This window comes from Rhinopithecus bieti, unplaced genomic scaffold, assembly GCF_001698545.2.
Source record: "Rhinopithecus bieti isolate Rb0 unplaced genomic scaffold, ASM169854v2 scaffold_10656, whole genome shotgun sequence".
In the NCBI taxonomy this organism is placed as follows: domain Eukaryota; kingdom Metazoa; phylum Chordata; class Mammalia; order Primates; family Cercopithecidae; genus Rhinopithecus; species Rhinopithecus bieti.
Window position 1 is genome coordinate 357,100 of NW_016806449.1, and position 19,816 is coordinate 376,915.

Below are 19,816 nucleotides of genomic sequence, written 5' to 3' on the forward strand. Positions count from 1 at the left end.
ACTATAATCAAACCACTACACTCCAGAATGGGTGACAGAGCTAGACCCTGTCTCTAAAAAAAGAAGAAAAAAACAAAACAACAACAACAAAAACAGACCTTGAGACCATGACATTAAGTGCCCTAAAAGAAGTGACTTTTGTGTGTTGCTGGGGTACCTAGGTGGAGACCTCACTTGACATCGCATAATTAAGAGCATAACCCCAGTTCTATGCTTCATTGTGTGGCCTTGGGCAAAGTACATGTTCTCCTCTGTAAAATGGGAATGATAGTTACAAAAAGAATACAGTTAAATGACTGCAAAGCCCTTCTGTATGAAGCAAAGGAGTTATGATTGTGGATCACATAAAAAGCACTCATTTGGCCAGGCGTGGTGGCTCGTGACTGTATTCCCAGCGCTTTGGGAGGCGGAGGTAGGTGGATGTTTTGAGCTCAGGAGTTCAAGACCAGCCTTGGCAACATGGCAAAGCCCTATTCTATAAAAAAAAAAAAAAAAAAAAAAAAAAAAAAAAAATACAAAAATTAGCCAGGCGTGGTAGCATACACCTGTGGTTCCAGCTACCCAGAAGGTCGAGGTTGCAGCAAGCTGAGATCGTACCACTGCACTCCAACCTGGGTGACAGAGCAAGACCCTGTCTCAAAAAACAAAACACAACAAAAAACACAGATTCAAGTGCCTGTGCCGCCTGGGAGAAATATGCTTCTCCTTTCCCAGCCTCGTTTAAAAATGTAGTTTACAGAGAACAGTATTTATTATGCTCTTTCATTTATGCCATCACATTAACCTCCCCACCCCACCGCCAACAAACTGTGAGGTGAGTATTACTACCATTTTACAGATTAGGAAACTAAGGTGACAAGCAGCTCTGGGCAGCTCTGTTGCCTAGGCTGGAGTACAGTGGCGTGATCACGGCTCACTGCAACCTCGACCTCCTGGGCTCAAGCGATCCTCCCATGTTGGCCTCCCAAGTAGCTGGGACTACAGACAAGTACCACCATGCCTGGCTAATTTTTGTGGGTTTTTTTTTTTCAGAGATGAGGTTTTGCCATGTTGCCCAGGCTGGTCTGGAACTCCTGGGTTCAAACGATCTGCCCACTTTGGCCTCCCAAAGTGCTGGGATTACAATCCCAGGCATGAGCCACTGCACCTGGCTACAATTTTAAAATTTTTTATAGAGATCGTGTCTTCCTATGTTGTCCAGGCTGGGCTCAAATTCATGGGCTCAAGAGATCCTCCTGCCTCAACCTCCTGAAATGCTGGTATTACAGGTGTGAGCCACCATCCCTCCCCTGCCCACCCCGCCCTGGGTTTAGCCAGAGAAAAGAACTTGGGATGAGGGGAGAAGAAATAGGGAAAGAGAAATGGGAAAATGGGGGAGAAAAGGAGGTGAGTAAAGAGAGATAAGAAAAGGACTGGCTAAATTTGAAAAAAATCACAGCAGGTCGGTGCTGGAAACAAGAACATTTGGCTTAGACTCTGTTTAAATTACAAAGAAATGGAGACCCAAGGAAGGAAATGTCTCTTGGAGAATTACCTAGGAACTTAGTAACTGAAAAGGATCTGGACCTACACTGTTGAATATGGTAGCCTCCAGCCATACTTGGCTATGGAGCACTTGAAATGTGGCTAGTCTGAATTGAGATTTGCTGTTAAGTGTACAATACACATCAGATTTCAAATATTCCGTACAAAAAAATGTAAAGTATCTCATCAATAATTTTTCATATTGACTACATGTTGAAATGATTTGGATATATTTAATAATACAATACAATATTAAAATTAATTTTACCTTTTTTTAACTCTAAAAAATGTGGTTACTAAAAAATTTTAAACAACATATATGGCTCACATTTGTGGCTTGCACTAGATTTGTATTGGACAGCACTGGTGTAGAAATCTTCTGACCTTGAGCTAAGTGTCTCTGCTGTTTCCCAGAGTCTCTTCCAGCAAGTCATTTACCACCTACCATGTGCCAGCTGATGAGAAAAGATTCAGTTGCAGTCTAAGGATGAGACTAAAACAGGGATAACACGTGCTGATAGGCAATATATCAGTGAGTTCTATCTTATATACTCCTAGAATGGTATATATATAAGATATACTCACAAGATATTCTTGAGTGGTTCTTAACTTTACCAGCCCCAATGTTCCATTTTAATAACATTTTTACAACTCCCCGTTTACTATTTTGAAATGAAGTTTATAGATGGTATAGCCTAACTACATACATAATTTCAAAAAAATTATAGTGTCTGAATCAAAGCAGAAAGAAGAAATAAAAGGAAATCCTTTATAATAAGATAATACTTTTATTTCAGTATGCTAGAAAGCATAATTAGTCAGATGCTTGTACTTATGCATAGGAGCACCTTGACTGTGGCAGTGCAAATGCAGACATGCAGACCGAACGCTATGAATAGCACTGCTATCAGTGACACAGTTCTTCAAAATGGTAACTCCGAATAAATTCCTGAACACAACAAAGTACAATCTTCCTTCTGTTAACATGGTGGTTACATTCCTTAAAAATTCAGCACATTTCACACCCCTACAAGATTACTTTGTTTTTGTATATAAGACACAGGCACATCAGATGATTATAACCAGTGTTTTTTTTTTTTTTTTTTTTTAACCTATATGAATGTTCAGTAGGACATGTGAAAGCTGTGTGGGATCAGGACAGTTTTCTTGTGTGATACTATCTTGCAATGTGCAAGACAGGGAGCCTCCTTGGCTCCTCTCCCCCAGTCATTTGACAACAAAATTGCCCCGTACATTTCCAAATTGCTCCTTAGGGAGAATGCCATTCTGGTTGCGGAACCACTGTGGTGGTCCGAATGCCCTACCTGTTCCCTGTTCCCCAACCTTACTTGGGGCTGTTCTCCCCTCACCAGGCTCTAAGATGCCCTGGGCCTTCCCAGTTCTTCTCCAAGCCAATCTCTTTCCTCTCTCAGGACATTCCGGTGCTCTTTTCTTTGCCTGGAAAACTGTCCACTTCATGTCTGGATAACTCTTCCTGAACCTTTGGATCTCAGCATTACCAAATTCCCAATCTAATTTAATACTTTCTGTTTAGTTTTTCCACAGGACTCTGTGCTTTTCTGCAATGGTACTTATCACAGATTGGGATTTCTACCTGTTTTATTCTTGCTATGTCAAGTGTGTTTATTACCTGTCTCCCTCAACTTACAGTTCCCTGAGAGCAGGGACTATGCCCATCTCGTCCACCACTTGTTTACCCAGCACTCACGACGATGCCCGGAACTTAGGTACGTGTTTGGCAAACAACAAACATTTCTTAGGCAACTGGAAGGCTGATGGGATTCCCCAGCCAATTGGGAGAAAAACGCTCTCAAGGGTGGGGGTATGCTTTTTCCAGGGCTGACAGGGTTCAGCCCAAGCTCCGGGGCAGCTTTGGTCCACTCTGGATTTGCCTGGATTCGCCTATGTGGGGGCGCACGCGTCTTACTGAGGGGCTGCCGGCTGGAGCCAGGCAGCTCGCATCCTGGCCGAGGCTACGCGCTGTGCGGTTAAGCCGTGGGAGGGACCATAGAGAGCGCGCGGGCGGAGCGAGCGGCCGGATGCGGTCACCATAGAGACGGGTGACTGACAGGCAGCGGAAGAGGAAGCTGCGGACAGGGGCTGTGAGGTGGCAGCGGCTGCAGCGGCGGAGCCGGCGCCTCAGCGGGAACTGGGGTCTGTTCCCCCTTCCCCGTCCCTGCTCCCTGCCAGGCGCGTGTGGGACGCCGCTCTTGGTCCCCACGCCTCCGCCCCGCCCCTTCCCTGGACGCCGGTAGCCCCTGGCTGTCCTTTATCTGGCGTCCGCCGGCCCCCGGCCCCCGGCCCTCGGCCCTGAAACCCGGGCCCCCTCCCCGAGGGCCTTGGGCGTCCCTCCTGGTCCTGCCCTCGCTGCCTCGGTGCTGTCTCTGGCGCGGCCTCCGCTCCCGCCGACGGGCCTGAGAACGAGGTCTGTGCCCCAGTCTCCCAGCCGCGACCTCCGACCCCGGCTCGCAGAACGACCCGAGCTGGACTCCCGAACCCCCTTCCTAGCAGCCCGGTGACGTGGCCAGTTTCTGTTTTGAGACGAACGGCGAAGACTCGCGTCGGGCCTTCGTTCTAGGGCTAGATTTGGTCTCTTATCGCCAAGAGGTAGAGCAGGGGCTCTGGGACCCCGGCAGGGGTCCTGTCGGAAGCCGGCCGCGCTTCTCTTTGCGTTCCCAGGACCCTGGCGTTGTCTTTAGTTGCTGCTTGTCCTCTCTGTTTGCTTTTGGTTTGTTTCGTTTGCTCGCTGGGGCCTTGGTTAAACCAGGCACCGAATCGCTTGCACACAGTAGGAGTTCCAGTCCCGCCTGCTGTCTCCTCAGCAGCTGGGGTTCCGAGGAGAATGCCCTGCAAGATGGCTCCATCGGCCATGGTGCTCCTGAGAGGCTGTCAGTGCTGAGTCACCGATCTACCTCATTCGGGTGGGCAGAACTTGTGTGTGCCATGCGAGTGGCTCCTGACCGCTTTCCTGTAGCCATTGCGTCTCCTCACACGCAGGGAGCAGAGTAGAAAGAGGCTCTGGCCCCTTCCCTTGTGCCCGCTGGGCCTGCCGCAGTAGCCTGCCTGAGAACCGGTGCCAGAAGCATGCTCCGGCTCCTCTGTTTGGGGGCTGTTGTTTTGATGGATGGTATGCTTTTCCCTAATCACTTGCTGTCATCTGTTGACTTAGGCCCAGTCTGCAGATGTGTGTAGTGCTCCTTTTTGGGTTAGCTTTGGCAGTATTGAGTTTTACTTCCTCCTCTTTCTAGTGGAAGACAGACCATAATCCCAGTGTGAGTGACATTGATTGTTACATTTATTACCGTTTTGGCTGGGGATTGGATCTGACACCTTCACCTTTGAAGAGCAGGCAGAAGGAGTTGTGAAGACAGGGCAATCTTCTTGGGGATGCTGGGCCTGGAAGCCCGCGGGCCTTGCTCTGTCATTGGCCTCATTGACCCCAGGTTCCCTGGTTAAAACTGCAAGCCTACTACTGGCCTGGTACCCATCAATCCATTGATCCTTGAGGCTGTGCTCCTGGGCACCCACCTGGCAGGGCCTACGACCATGCGGCTGAGCTCCCTGTTGGCCCTGCTGCGGCCAGCGCTTCCCCTCATCCTAGGGCTGTCTCTGGGGTGCAGCCTGAGCCTCCTGCGGGTTTCCTGGATCCAAGGGGAGGGAGAAGATCCCTGTGTCGAGGCTGTAGGGGAGCGAGGAGGGCCACAGAATCCAGATTCGAGAGCTCGGCTAGACCAAAGTGATGAAGACTTCAAACCCCGGATTGTCCCCTACTACAGGGACCCCAACAAGCCCTACAAGAAGGTGCTCAGGTGAGAGCAACATGTATGCATAGTCCCCAGACACTGGCCCTGTTTTGGGCTGGTGTAAATCCTTGCCTCTGCCTTTCCGCTGGCAGTCGGCGTCAGGCGACTTGGAGCAGTTCTGGCTTATTTTCCATCATGGTTTCTTCCTGTTTTTTCCCTCCTTCTCAGGTCTTAGAAAGTCTCACATTCATTGGTGTTAAATTAGGGTTCAGTGTTTTTTGTTTGTGTTTTTTTGTTTTGTTTTGTTTTGAGATGGAGTCTTGCTCTTGTCACCCAGGCTGGAGTGCAGTGGTGCAATATTGGCTCACTGCAACCTCTTGTCTCCCGGGTTCAAGTGATTCCCCTGCCTCAGCCTCCGGAGTAGCCGGTATTACAGGCGCATACCACCATGCCCAGATAATTTTGTATTTTTAGTGGAGACGGAGTTTCTCCATGTTGGTCAGGCCGGTCTTGAACTTCTGACCTCAGGTGATCCGCCCGCCTTGGCCTCCCAAAGTGCTGGGATTACAGGCATGAGCTACCGCGCCCGGCCAGGGTTCCATGTTCTTGAACAGAGCAGGAATTGCATCTAACCTATCTAATCTATCCATAGTAGACACCCTCCCTTCCCAAATCAATTCCAGTGTCAGCTACTTAGTGGATACTCAGTTGAGTACCTAATTAATATTGACAAGGAGGGAGGTTTCTCCCTTCTCAGCCTCAGCTCACTCACATCTAGAGGGGGATGTATATACTGAACAAGCTGGGTTCCTAAAGATTAGGGAGTTGACCCCTGGCACACCGGTCTCTCCACAGGACTCGGTACATCCAGACAGAGCTGGGCTCCCGTGAGCGGTTGCTGGTGGCTGTCCTGACCTCCCGAGCTACACTGTCCACTTTGGCCGTGGCTGTGAACCGTACAGTGGCCCATCACTTCCCTCGGTTACTCTACTTCACTGGGCAGCGGGGGGCCCGGGCTCCAGCAGGGATGCAGGTGGTGTCTCATGGGGATGAGCGGCCTGCCTGGCTCATGTCAGAGACCCTGCGCCACCTTCACACACACTTTGGGGCCGACTACGACTGGTTCTTCATCATGCAGGATGACACATATGTGCAGGCCCCCCGCCTGGCAGCCCTTGCTGGCCACCTCAGCATCAACCAAGACCTGTACTTAGGCCGGGCGGAGGAGTTCATTGGCGCAGGCGAGCAGGCCCGGTACTGTCATGGGGGCTTTGGCTACCTGTTGTCACGGAGTCTCCTGCTTCGTCTGCGGCCACATCTGGATGGCTGCCGAGGAGACATTCTCAGTGCCCGTCCTGACGAGTGGCTTGGACGCTGCCTCATTGACTCTCTGGGCGTCGGCTGTGTCTCACAGCACCAGGTGACAGCTCTTTCAAGTCAGTCCCAGTCCCTGATAAGCTAGTGGGGGATGAGTGATTAGCCTTCTTCCCAGCAGCACCTTGGAGGCCATTGTTCCTCCTTCCTGGCCACTGACCGCCCTGTGGGCCCTCTGTTGCTCACCTTTGGCAATCTGAGAACCTGGGGCTATCAAAAGTGGTATTTTGTTAGGAACCCCTAAGCAAGACCAAAGGGTGCTCCTACTCACCAGTCCTTCTCCCCTGCCCTCCACACGTCCCCCGATATCAGCACTTCAGTTATGGCAGTGTGGGCATGTCTTAGAGATGGCTACTCCCCAGAGAAGTGAGGTGATCACTTTTCCAGCCCAGAGAGCTGCCCTGTTTGTTGTCCTGGAGAAGAGTGGAAGAACCCAGAGGTGGCTCATCCTCTCAAACCAAAGTATTGGGAAGATTTTCTGGCTTGCTCTTTCATTCCCTTGAGGAACAATGGGAATCTTTGGGGGAAGAAAGTATCCTTATTACTTTTAATATGTTATTTCTGTGATGGCTTCTTGCAGAGCAGGGCTAGCCCATGGACAGTGCACTGAGAGTAACTGAGAGTGTCCTTAGTTGCCTACTTACTTTCTACTTTCCAAAATGTGGGCAGTGAAAGAACTGGGGTTAAGCGAGGTGCTGGAAAGGGTGCCTCCTCTGTCCTCTGTTCTAACGCAGCAGTGCTAACAGACATGAACACTGAGTATGGTTAAGGGCGGTTTGGGACTGGCAGCTCTTGTGTGTGTCATTGATTGGTCTGATTGTCCCTCTAGGGGCAGCAGTATCGCTCATTTGAACTGGCCAAAAATAGGGACCCTGAAAAGGAAGGGAGCTCGGCTTTCCTGAGTGCCTTCGCCGTGCACCCTGTCTCCGAAGGTACCCTCATGTACCGGCTCCACAAACGTTTCAGCGCTCTGGAGTTGGAGCGGGCTTACAGTGAAATAGAACAACTGCAGGTGAGCTGAAGAGGAGCAGGTGGGCAGAGGACTGCAGTCGGAGGGTCAGAGAGAGCCTGAGATGTCCAGGCGTACAATGAGCGAGCAGCTGGCAGTGGGGCTGGTCTAGGCCCTGTATAATGGCAGGGCAGGAAGAGGCTGACCATACTTACATTTAAAACAACTACAGGGACAAAGGTCTTTGGGGGTCCAAAGCAATCATAAGGTAAACTCCCAGGACAACTTGAATGCAGCTAAAGGGGTTTGCAAGTAGACTCTGAGGATCAGGAAGCTGTGCACAGTGTTCAGACAGAATAGTTTTAGCTCTTCCTCAATAGTGCCTGTCCACTGAGGAGGCAAAAACTCTGAAGTTTCTTAACTTCTAGAACTGTCCCAAGAAAGCCCAAGGGTGGAAGGTAGAATTCTCAAGTTGAATGTCGGGGTTGGCAGAGGTGGAGTATAGATGAAAACAAGGGTGTGATTATGAAGAGGATGTGAGTCCTTTGGGTATGGGAGAGAAAGGCTGTTGAGCTTCTATTTCAAGATATTTTTACCTGTGCAAAAAGCACATTTTCCACCTCCTTCTCATGGCATTTGTGTAAGGCGAGTAGGATTCCTGTCTGTCTGCATTTTAGAGGTGAAGAATAACGTACAAGGGATTCAGTGATTAGCGAGGGACCTGTCACTAAGTGTTGATGGAGTTGGGACAGAGCTCAGCTGTTTGAATCTCACAGCCCAGGCAGCTGGAGCTGGCACTAACTTGAGGCGCATTCCCTCCAACCCAGGCTCAGATCCGGAACCTGACCGTGCTGACCCCCGAAGGGGAGGCAGGGCTGAGCTGGCCCGTTGGGCTCCCGGCTCCTTTCATACCACACTCTCGCTTTGAGGTGCTGGGCTGGGACTACTTCACAGAGCAGCACACCTTCTCCTGTGCAGATGGCGCTCCCAAGTGCCCGCTACAGGGGGCTAGCAGGGCGGATGTAGGTGATGCGTTGGAGACTGCCTTGGAGCAGCTTAATCGGCGCTATCAACCCCGCTTGCGCTTCCAGAAGCAGCGACTGCTCAACGGCTACCGGCGCTTCGACCCAGCACGGGGCATGGAGTACACCCTGGACCTGCTATTGGAATGTGTGACACAGCGTGGGCACCGGCGGGCCCTGGCTCGCAGGGTCAGCCTACTGCGGCCACTGAGCCGGGTGGAAATCCTACCTATGCCCTATGTCACTGAGGCCACCCGAGTGCAGCTGGTGCTGCCGCTCCTGGTGGCTGAAGCTGCTGCAGCCCCGGCTTTCCTCGAGGCCTTTGCAGCCAATGTCCTGGAGCCACGAGAACATGCGTTGCTCACTCTGTTGCTGGTCTACGGGCCACGAGAAGGTGGCCGTGGAGCTCCAGACCCATTTCTTGGGGTGAAGGCTGCAGCAGCTGAGTTAGAGCGACGGTACCCTGGGACGAGGCTGGCCTGGCTCGCCGTGCGAGCAGAGGCCCCTTCCCAGGTGCGACTCATGGACGTGGTCTCGAAGAAGCACCCTGTGGACACTCTTTTCTTCCTCACCACTGTGTGGACGAGGCCTGGGCCCGAAGTCCTCAACCGCTGTCGCATGAATGCCATCTCTGGCTGGCAGGCCTTCTTTCCAGTTCATTTCCAGGAGTTCAATCCCGCCCTGTCACCACACAGATCACCCCCAGGGGCCCCAGGGGCTGGCCCTGACCCCCCCTCCCCTCCTGGTGCTGACCCCTCCCGGGGGGCTCCTATAGGGGGGAGATTTGACCGGCAGGCTTCTGCAGAGGGCTGTTTCTACAACGCTGACTACCTGGCGGCCCGAGCCCGGCTGGCAGGTGAACTGGCAGGCCAGGAAGAGGAGGAAGCCCTGGAGGGGCTGGAGGTGATGGATGTTTTCCTCCGGTTCTCAGGGCTCCACCTCTTTCGGGCCGTAGAGCCAGGGCTGGTGCAGAAGTTCTCCCTGCGGGACTGCAGCCCACGGCTCAGTGAGGAACTCTACCACCGCTGCCGCCTCAGCAACCTGGAGGGGCTAGGGGGCCGTGCCCAGCTGGCCATGGCTCTCTTTGAGCAGGAGCAGGCCAACAGCACTTAGCCTGCCTCGGGGCCCTAACCTCCTTACCTTTCCTTTGTCTGCCTCAGGCCCAGGAAGGGCAAGGCAAGACGGTGGACAGATAGAGAATTGTCACTGTATTTTTTAAATATGAAAATGTTATTAAACGTGTCTTCAGCCAAACTGTTTTTTAGGTCTAGGGAAAATTGAGTGAGGAGAAGAATCCAAGGGAAGGGTATGGGGAGTTTGTCCAAAAGGAACCCACTGTCTCCCCACCCTCTTCCCTCCCCCTTCCACTTCCCCCTTCACTCCCCCTTCACCCCCCACCCCGGCCCAGTTTTCCAACGCGGCTGCTGTCAGATGAATGACTTTTAATCTAGCCCCGCACCCCAAGGTGGCAGAGGAGTGATGCTGGAGCCCGGGGCAAAGCGCTGGGGCCCGGGGCACGGCCGGAAGTTCCGTCGTGCTGCTTATTTCTGGGCTCCTAGGTGTTGCGCACAACCAGCGACTGCTCCAGCTCCTGCCTGCGCTGCTGGATCTTTAGAGGAAGTGAGAACAGGAGCAGGTGTCAGTGTTCCTGGTGAGTGATCAGGACAACCCCCACCTACTGACACCGCCTGCCGTGGAAGAGCATCTGGGAGCAGGGAGGGCCATTGCATGGTGAGGCAGTGTGGTGAAGCTTTACTGTGGGGAGCTGTGAGGGCTGCCCACAAGCTGAACAGGGAGGTTTCTCTTGGAGTTGAGGAGGGGGAAGCCTCAGGGCAAGGGTCCCTCCATACCTTGCAGTAGAAGTAGCGACTGACAGCCTCCTGGGACCAGGGCTGGTGGTAGAACTCAGCCCGGCGCTCCTCTTCGGGGTTGCCGGCTACATCTGTCATCACCTGGGAGGGAGCGTGGGGTGAGCCCTGAGCCCCGAATCCCCTCACCTACCCCTGGAGTACAACGTTTACTGTCTTTCCCGATGTGCTTGTCTTCCACTCCAGTACTCCCTGAGTCTCCCTCTTCACCTTGAGGTCCCGGCTCTGGGAGCGGAGCAGGTCTTGGACATAGCCTTTGGGGTCTCTGGAGAAGCTTAGCATGAAGTCCCTCTGGATCTTGAGCTGGTTTATGGACTCAATCGTCTCATGGATCTGCAGGTAGAAAGATAGATGCTTTCCACCTGGCTATGGTGATGTGGGAGAGGAGGGGAAAGGAAGCGGGTGGGAAGGGGAGGCCTGTGAAGGACAACCCCTCAGAGCCCCTGATTCCTCTGAAGTCCCAGGGGCAGAGGGGATGGGCAGAACTAAACTTGGAATGAGGTTTAACTCCAAGCAGCATGGAAGGGCCATTTGTGCCCCATTGGCCCACAGTCTGGTCTCTCCTTTTTTTTTTTTTTTTTTTTTTTAATTTTCTAATTTAACCCAGACTGCTCATCTGCAGCCACACCCTGGTCTCCGAAAAGTCTACTCTGTCATCTCTGGGTTAATGTCCCACTCCGGCTCTGGGCTTGGGCCCCACCTTACTGTCCAGAGCACTGATCTCCTGCTGGTTGGCCGTGGACAGGAGGAAGCTGCTCATCTGTCCCTTTAATGGCTCCTCCACCTCCACGTCAATGTCATAGCACGCCGTCTTCTTCTGGTCTGAAGGGTCCACGCTGCCAGGGAAGTCCAGCCCTTGGTGTCCATGATGCCCCCATACAGGCCTCAGGGCCCCGGGGCTGGGGCAGATCCAACAGGGAGGGAGAAGAGATGGGAGTGGGAGGAGAGGGAGGGGCAGGGAAGGCAGAAACGAGATCATTCCCTGGTCTGAGAAGCAAGCTGGGGCCACCTCACCTGATGACATGATTGATGACAATTGGGTCAGGGGGCAATAGCAGGGCTGTGAGGCGCTGGGGAATCTCAGAAAACTTCAGCCGGGGACAATCAAAAATCTGAAGCAGGACAATTGGGGAGAGAGAGATCACTCTTCTTGAAGAGATCCTCACGCAGTTGTAGATCCTTTTGTTCTAGAAAGGCTGCAAGAACGCTGAGAGGAAGTCTGATTCCTTAGTGTGCATGGGGATGGGATTGGGGTGGGCTGGTCTGGCGGTGGAGCCACCCATACAGCTGACAAGGTAGGGGGTGGGTCATTGTGGGGCAGGGGTTGAGAGTGCAGGCCCTGGGTCAGCCTGCCTATGTATCAGTCCTGCCTCTGCCGCTTACTATGCAGCCCGGAGCAAGTTAACACCTCAGGGCTCATCTCTAGAGTGGGGATGGAAAGAATACCCATCTCCCAGGGCTGCCGTGGGAAGGCAGTGAACTAATACACATAAGGTGCTTGGAGCAGTGCCTGGCACATGGTAAGTGCCCAATAAATATCAACTGCTATTTTAACTCCTCAGGTTTATCTGCTGTATTTATTTTTAAATGCATTAATAAGAATATTCTCTGTTTTGGTGGAATTTTGCTGAATCATTTTTGCAGCAATTTGATTTTCCTAACTGCCCAGGAAAGTAGATAGGACAGGTATTTTCACTCCACTTCAAAGATAAGGAAACAAGGTTCAGAATCGCTGAGTCACTTACCCAGAGTCCAGACTCAGGACTAGAACCTGGGATCCTAACTCCAAGTGCCAAGAATATTACATTCCAGAAAGCGGTTGGCTTTGTAGGGTTTCCAGGTCTTCCTAACTTGGGGGGGGGGGCTAACATGGATTGACTGCAGCACAGAGCTAATCCACAGTAGGGCCTGAACTAGAATCCTGGTCGGTCTCTTGGCTCCAAGACCATGACTGTGTACTGCTTCTGCTACTCAGGAATCTAGAAGGGAGGGGTGGTAGTTACCTTGGTAGAGGTACTTCCCCTGCTGGAGAACTCTGCCTGCTCCCCAGATCCCAGGGTTCAGGAGAGAGGTTACCTGCTGGAAATACTTGTCCCCGTTGATGTATTCCTTGTCATGGGAGTCCTGCAGCCTGTTGGTCTTCACATACTGCCACAGGGCCTGGACGATAGCTGAGCGGCTCTGTGTGTGCAACCCCAGCAGCCGGGCTAGGCGGGGATCCAGTTTGAACTGGGGAGGCTGAGAAAAGGGAACTGTGAAAGTTAGACCAAAGGGAGAGAAAGGAAGGAGCCCAGGGCCAGGCCATTCAGGACTATGGGGATGTGTTGATTGAGGAAACATGCCCCTGGGGAAGGATAGGGTTGGGAGGGGAAGGAGGTCTCTCAAGATGCACCACTTTGAGACCTAGGCCTGCCCTGAGATCCTTGTGTGGCGTGTGCGGGGCAGCGTAGCAGGTGCAGACCTGGTAGTCCAGCATGAGGAGCAGCGTGCAGCGCACACTCAGATCCCCAGGCCGTTTCACCTGGAAGCCGTCCGTCTCCTGGGTCGTGGGCGTCCGATGCCACTGTCCAGGACAGAAGAGCTGTGTCTCCCAAAGGCCCATCTGGAGTGGTGGGGCCCAGGACTCTAGGGCGGTCCCTGACCCAAATCTATGCTGGTTCTTCAGGGATTCTGGCCTGTGGGAGGGTGGCAATTCAAGGGCAGAGGGGCTCTTGGTCTTACCTCAACAAGGTGGTTGTCAGGGCCATAAAGATCTTTGTCCAGCTCGATGACCAAACTCTTGAAGAAAGAAGAGAACTTCCGCTTCTGTTTGCTGGGCTGTGGGAGAGGAACAGGGACCGTGGGGGCAGAACAGGGACAGGGTGGGAGAAGCAGAAGGAGGCCAAGTTGGCAGCAGACAGGGCAGTGGGCTTAGATGAAATCCTCTGCACCCGGAATGTCTCTAGGCCTGCCCCCACCCCCCTAGCCTGGGTTAACTCCCTAGCCATTAGTGCAGACACCTTGTTCTGTTCTCAGTGCAGCCCATGCCCACCCCAGGACACCTGGAGAGACCTGGGCCGGGACGTACATCATCCAGGAGCTTCCCCTCCACCCGTAGCTCCCAGGAGGCAATGCTGCCATCGGAATCCTCAGCATCAGGCTTCGCAGGGTTAAAAGTGTTGGAGATATAGAGACGCAGCTTCCGCTTTTGCTGTAGAAATAGAGTGTAGAACCGGGCAAATGCTGTGTGCTTCCACCCCGACCACCTTGCTTCCCCATCCTGGTCATGCGACTCAAGAGTCCCCTTCCTACCCCCGAACTAAGGCACCTTCATGGGCCTCTTCAGAGCCTCCTGGATGTCCACCCGCTTCCGCATGATGGTTTGATCCAGTTTCCTCTCAAATGCCAAGAGGTCCATGTAAGCCTGGGACTCGGGGACCAGCTCCCGAATCTGGAGGAGGAGGAGCAGGGCAGGAGTCAGAGGCTCAAGTCCAGGGTTGTACCATGGAATGTATGCATGTTGTGCAATCCTAGGGTGCAAAAGATGTCGGGGGAGCCATCCTACTTCTAGGCATGGAGCTTTGACAGTGGGAACAGGACCTCTCCCCAGGATGCCATTATCCAGCAGTAGGGGCCTTGCTGTGTAGGGATAACAGTTGCTTCTCCCTTTAGGAAGAGCCTTGTGTATCATCATCAGGGAGGAGGTAGCAACTGTGGAGCCCAGCAAGCACTAGCCTTTAGTCTCCTCATCCTGTCATTTTCTGTGTCATATGCCCACTGGGCTTCCCCTGGGCCCCTGCAAAGTGCCTAGTAGTGGCTCAATCCCTGGGACAGTTGGACAGCGGTGCTTTCTTCTTTGCTGGCACCTTGCTCAGCCCCCACACCTGTCCCAACTGTGCTGTCCCCATACCCAGCTGGACCTGGGTCCCTTTAGGATGCTCAGGATCTCTGGCCACCTTCTATCCCCTTCATTCTGCCTGGCAGCTTTTGATCCCCTAGCTCTTGCCCCCTTCTTGTCCCACAACTCTGTCTTAGTACCACTTGGATCCAGCCCCCTGACAGGCCCCTGTGTTCTGGCCCCAGTGGCTCTGCTGCTTCCCTCCACCTCACCCCCTCCCTCTGGCCTAGGGAGCCTCACTTATTAATGAGTTTTTTTAAACAAAAAGTGAAAGTGACTGTGACGCTGAAGCTCTGCTTTTGAGGGGGGAGGGGAGGGCAGAGCAGCAAAGGGTGGGGGGTGGGCTGGGGGCTGCTGTGAAAGACACTCACCCTTTGAGGGAGGATTTTGTCAGCCATCTTCCTCCTCTTGGCACTGTACATTTTTTAAAGAAAAAACCAGGTTACCATGGCGACAGATCTGGGAGTAACGAGGCCACCTGCTAAATTATCCCGACATCTCCGCCCGCCTGGCTGGGGTTCCCACAGCCCGTTTGTCTGCCCGCCCAAGGGCTATGACAGTGGTGTGTGGAACTGGTGCTCTGTCCTCTCTAAGGACACGGGTGACCCGTCCATTCTCTGGCCGGGGAGCCCCCTTCTACCCTGCCACATCCTTAGGGACAGAGAAATTTAGACTTAGGAGGGACTGGCGGGTGGGGGTGGTGCTGCCAAAAGATGGGAGCTGCAGAAGTGTTTGAGGAAAGGTGGGGATGAGGGAGGACAATGGAGAGGGAAGCCAGGTCTGAGGACCTTTTCTGGAAAGCAGGGGGTGCCCTGTCCAAAGGATTCTAAGCTCAGAGGGAGGGAGAGAGACGACTTCCTTCCTATCCATGGAGCGGGAGGTGATGGTGTGAAGCTGGCGGGACTTGCATCCCTTCCAGGCACCCTGGGCTTGGAAGAGAATGCTGATGAGCAGGAGTGCTCATGCCCTGGGACTACCTGGCAACAGGGTGAGGGACACGCTGCAGCCATAGGCGCCCAGAATGTGCATGGGTGTGACTTCAGGCTGAGGCCAAATTGACTAGGCCCAGGGTAGTAGCAGCTGGATGTGAGCTCTTTCTGACCCACTAGGTGCTGCTGACTAACCCAAAAACCCCCAGAAAAACCTTGGCGGGTCAAGAGATGAAAACGCAGCCTAGAGAATAGCTCCATACTGCCCCCGTGTGGTGTTCTCAACCACTACCCCCTCCCTATGCAGAAATCTAAGGCTAACAAGCAGATTTCATTAAAGGTCTGGTTTGTTTTAAACAGATTATCTATGTGTAACTCTCCATTTATACAAGATAAATCAGGGAATTACCATTTGCTGTACAAAATGACGATGCACTCTACAAAATAATTCATCATGGGATTCCTATAAGTGGTGAATTTTCCCTGATGTGTAAAAAATACTTAATAATGAGGTAAAATTGATATTACACCTTTTATAGAAATCCATCTGTTGTGCAAAAAAAGCATGTGTATTTGGCTAAATACTGAAATCCAGAGGGGCACTGCTGTTGCCAGGAGCCAGCAGGGGCTTTGAGGGTGCCACCAGCTGCTGTAGGAAAATAAGGCAATGGGCTGGCCCTGGTGGCTTGGGAGCAGACCTGGTCCAGAGTGCCTAAGAATTAAGAGCGGAACTGGGCAGAGACCACCTACCACAGAGCAAATCCCCAAGCTCCACCCCCAGGGCCAGAGAGTCCCATTGAGAAAATCTGGAGTGGCTTTGAAACAGTCCGGGGTCTGGCAGGAAGGCTCAGCGGAGAACCACACTTTGGGCAACACAGTCCTACAGCTCTGCCCTCAGTCCCACTGGAAGCCCCGCCCCCACCCCAAAGACTGAAGCATCATCCAGAACCTGATGGGTGGAGAGAGGGACTGAGCAGGTGACAAGGAGAAGGGTGAGGGGAGCGTGCAGGGAAGCGGTACCGGCTGCCGACGGCCACAGCCTGCCTCTACCGTGGGCACACAAAAGAATCAGGCCGGTGCCCCCTAAGCCCACCTCCCCAGAGGGCATCCGACCCGGGAAGCCTCGCTCCCTGCTAATCATTCTTCCTCACCTCTTCCAATCCCCGCTACTCGCTCACCTGGTCCCTGCGGGTCCCCAGGGCCCGCCCCTGCACGCCCCCTCCGCGCCGGGCCTCCCACTCACCTGCGGCTCCGCGCGGGGGCGGTGGGCACCGGCTGGCCCTGGCTCTGTGCCTGGCTCTGCCCGGGCGGGGCGCTGCTCGCTTACGGGCGGGCTCCATGCCCGCGGGGCCAGGCCGGGTCGCACGGCGGGGCTGCCCATGTAGGGGAGCCCGGGGGGCCCATGGGCGCCCCTGGTGGGGCATCCGGGCTCCAGACGGCATCCCGGGGCGCTGTGGGTGGGCGGGGTGAAGCAGAAACGGGCGCCCGTGGGTCAGACCAGGGCCCCCAGCTCCAGGCGCGGTGAGCCGGCGTCTCCCCTCCCCCACCAGACCCTCGGCTGGTGACCCTGAGCGCTGAGCGATGGGTGGGAACGATGGGTAGGAGGGGCAGGGGCGCCGGAATACGCGCGGCTCTGGCGGAGGGGCTTGGCGTCTGGTTGTAGGAAGCTAACTGAAGCCAGGCACCGCACAGGGCATTGCGAGCTTCGGGGCTGCGGAAGGTACCGCAAAAATGAATATTAATGGCGCCTTTCAACCTTTCAAAGATGTTCACATCCACATGCTCCTCTACAAGACAGTCTGAGCAGGTCCTTTCATCCCCACTTGACGGATAGGGCCACTGTGGCTCAAGGAGAAAAACGGCCTCGCCAAGGTCACACAGCTCATCCAGGCCCGGGCAGCCCCTGAAGGGCTGCCTCCTGGGGGCCCAGGGCTTTGCTCTCTGCAGCTTGGTTGAAGTCGGGTACGCGGCTCCCTGCTCCGACTTCTGCTCCTCCTCCTGCTCCTCCTTCTCAGGCTTCACTTCTTGGGCGGTTCTGCCTGGCACTCACTAGCTCCTCATCTCAGCCACTCTGCTCCCTGCTTTTGACCCTTGGGTCCCAAACCCCACTGCCCTCGACTGACTCCAAGTCCCCACACCCAGGGTCTTCGCTGACCCAGGGTCTAAGCTGCCCTCATAATTTGCTCCCCGGGTGAGGGCTGGAGGCAGGGCAGGCAAGGGCAGCCTGCGGGGGCACCCCAGACCCTGCCAGGATTCTCTGATTGGGAGGAGGGGAGCTGCGTTGGTAGTGGGCTGCCCAGGGGGCCTGAGGTGGGTCAGGGCAGTGACACTTCCACTCACATTTCCCTTCCCGTCTGCCCAGGTCAGCAGCCACCTCCTCCTCTTCCCATCCCCACCCCAGCAAGATCAGAAGTCAGGGTTCAGGGGGCTGTGGAGACTGAGAGGAGGCGGCTCCTCTTCCCTTGCCACTACCCCTGGGTGGTCAGATGGGGTGTAAATGAGATGCAAATGCATCGAGCGAAGTGTTCCAAACCCCACTTGTCCAGACTCCAGAAGGGAGATGGGGAGGGCCAGAGTGAGTTTCAGGGGCTGTGAAACAGAACGAGTGGGGTGGGATGGGGACTGGAACCACGAGAGCAGGAAGAAGATCAGAGGGCAGGGGATGCAGACCCTGGCCCTGTTAACATGGACACACCACCCACCTCATGCCCAGGCATGAGGAGGGGCCCCCTGGGCTTGCTGTTTTCCTTCCAACTGCTACCTCTCCCTCCTGGCCCTCCAGGCTCTGTGTCTAACCCTAATGTCCTCCCACCCTCGGTCAGCAGCTGTCTCTGCCTATCTCTCCTGCAGTGAAACCTGCCTGTCCATGTGTCTGCTTCCCTCACCCCACCTGACCCTGTCACTCACGCCTCCAGTGTAGCGGCCCAGAATGGAACCCAGGCCTGGCCACCAGCTAGATGGGGCACTGGGGCTCACAGTCACTCAATAACTGAAGCTCTAAGTTGACCAGATAAAAAAAAAAGTCCACATGTGCAGCCTCTCCCCACTAGATGGGCCTTTTTAAAGGGGCTCCCACCAGCAGCCAGGTTAGGACTGGTAACTCAGCTAGCTGACATGGACACCTTGGGAAGTTACCCCCAGGGGTCCCTGGGGTTGGAGGATGGGCCACTCCAGGGAGGCCCCCTCTTCCTGTCAGCTGCTCTCCGCAGTTATCAAGGCCAGGGATACTGGCTCATCTGCTGAAGAGGCCCTGAGAGGGAGGCTTCCAGAGCCCCCAGAGAGCTGTGCCCACCACCAGCCCCACCCCCATGAAAGGCCAAAATCCTAGGGACTCTGGTCTTACTGAGAAGGTGCCTTCCTTGGGGTCACAACCAAATTTGGCCATAGTAAACCTGACAGCTTCTTCTACACAGGGCTTCCACCCCCTCACCCATCTCAAGAGTCGCAGCCCCTGTCTCTCTCCCAATCCACACCCCTCCACACCCCTCCCAGCCGGGCCCTACTGACTCAGCTTCAGCCTCCCGGGCTCCCACGTGCCTTTGCAGCCTGCCTGTGGCAGGACAGTGCTCCCCTGTCCCTTCGGTCTCTAGGCCTCACATCCCCAACTCCAGCCCTTCCTTCACACCTTCGAGGAGTTAAGGACATCACCTTCTGGTGGCTGAGTCCGCCAAGGGGACCCTCAGAACCCCTAACTTGGGCTAAGTCCCTAGAGCGGGCCTCTCCCCCACCCTGAGGCAGAAGCTCCAGCGCCCTCCCGCTGGGATGCAGAGGTGGCTCAGCCTGCGAGCTTCCCACTACAGTGCCTCCAGGGTCACCTGCTCCTTGCTCCGGAGACACAAGCAGTGACACTGTCCCAACGGATGAACAGACAGCCCAGCCCAGCCTCTGCCATGTCCCCATCCCCACCCCACCCCAGGGCAGGGGCAACACCTGGGCCCACAAGGAAAAGAACCAAAGTCAACCTGTCGGCTACAGCGAGGACTCTCCGTTGAGCGGGGGAGAGTCCCCAAGTCCCACCCCCGCCCCTGACAAGAGCCATGCAAACGCCTCCCTTCCCCGCCTCGCACCAGACCCGGCCGGCCGCCTGGCGACGTGTTCGGGTGCCAGGGCGCCAGCACAGTCCCGGAGCCGGGCCGTGGGCCATGGCGCCCCCCACTAGAGGGGTGGGAGAGCGGGAGTGCCCTCCCGGCCCCTCCCGATCAGCCCTCCATTCAGCCCGAGCCAGCTCGCTCGCCCTCCCCCTCTAACTTTCCCCCACTCACCACCCCATGGACCAGAAACTCAAAAAGTTTGCTTTTCGTGGCTTTGCGCGCCCCTCCGGCAACTTCGTCCGCGGCCATCGGGGTGGGCTCAGCGGCTCCTCTCACTCTCTCTCTCTCTTCCTCTTTCTTTCCCTTTTCTGCCTTTTTTTTTCCTCCAACTCTCCCCTCTGAGTCCTGCTGGGCTCTCTCACACTTCTACTCGAGCGGAGTGGGGAGGGGGCCCCTTCAGGGCTGCCCTGACGGCCCA

At 54.7% G+C, this 19,816-nt stretch overlaps 2 protein-coding genes and 1 long non-coding RNA gene across 4 annotated transcripts; 2 read left to right on the forward strand and 1 right to left on the reverse strand.

Annotated features, from left to right (window-relative positions):
* The first annotated feature begins 3,604 nt into the window (after positions 1-3,604).
* On the forward strand, positions 3,605-9,887 carry CHPF2 (chondroitin polymerizing factor 2). Of its 2 annotated transcripts, XM_017876655.1 has the most exons (5): positions 3,621-3,699; positions 4,794-5,354; positions 6,144-6,708; positions 7,492-7,674; positions 8,439-9,887. In XM_017876655.1, the coding sequence occupies exons 2-5, from the start codon at positions 5,092-5,094 to the stop codon at positions 9,744-9,746; spliced, it is 2,319 nt and encodes a 772-aa protein (XP_017732144.1). In that variant the 5' UTR covers positions 3,621-3,699; positions 4,794-5,091; the 3' UTR covers positions 9,747-9,887. The 2 variants fall into 2 exon arrangements, with proteins under 2 accessions (XP_017732143.1, XP_017732144.1); XM_017876654.1 differs by having other exon boundaries at positions 3,605-5,354.
* A 171-nt stretch (positions 9,888-10,058) lies between these two features.
* Positions 10,059-19,810, reverse strand: SMARCD3 (SWI/SNF related BAF chromatin remodeling complex subunit D3). The gene is given in 16 exon segments (XM_017876656.1): positions 10,059-10,242; positions 10,484-10,585; positions 10,712-10,834; positions 11,202-11,337; positions 11,516-11,613; positions 12,578-12,739; positions 12,963-13,064; positions 13,223-13,318; positions 13,569-13,691; positions 13,809-13,931; positions 14,750-14,792; positions 16,551-16,620; positions 16,623-16,658; positions 16,661-16,710; positions 16,712-16,758; positions 19,570-19,810. Coding segments are annotated over 16 exon segments (1,443 nt in total). The 5' UTR covers positions 19,648-19,810; the 3' UTR covers positions 10,059-10,188.
* On the forward strand, positions 10,195-11,202 carry LOC108532542 (uncharacterized). Its single transcript, XR_001886472.1, has 3 exons — positions 10,195-10,284; positions 10,688-10,840; positions 11,109-11,202. It is a non-coding gene; the product is annotated as an uncharacterized LOC108532542 (long non-coding RNA).
* Positions 19,811-19,816: the final 6 nt, after the last annotated feature.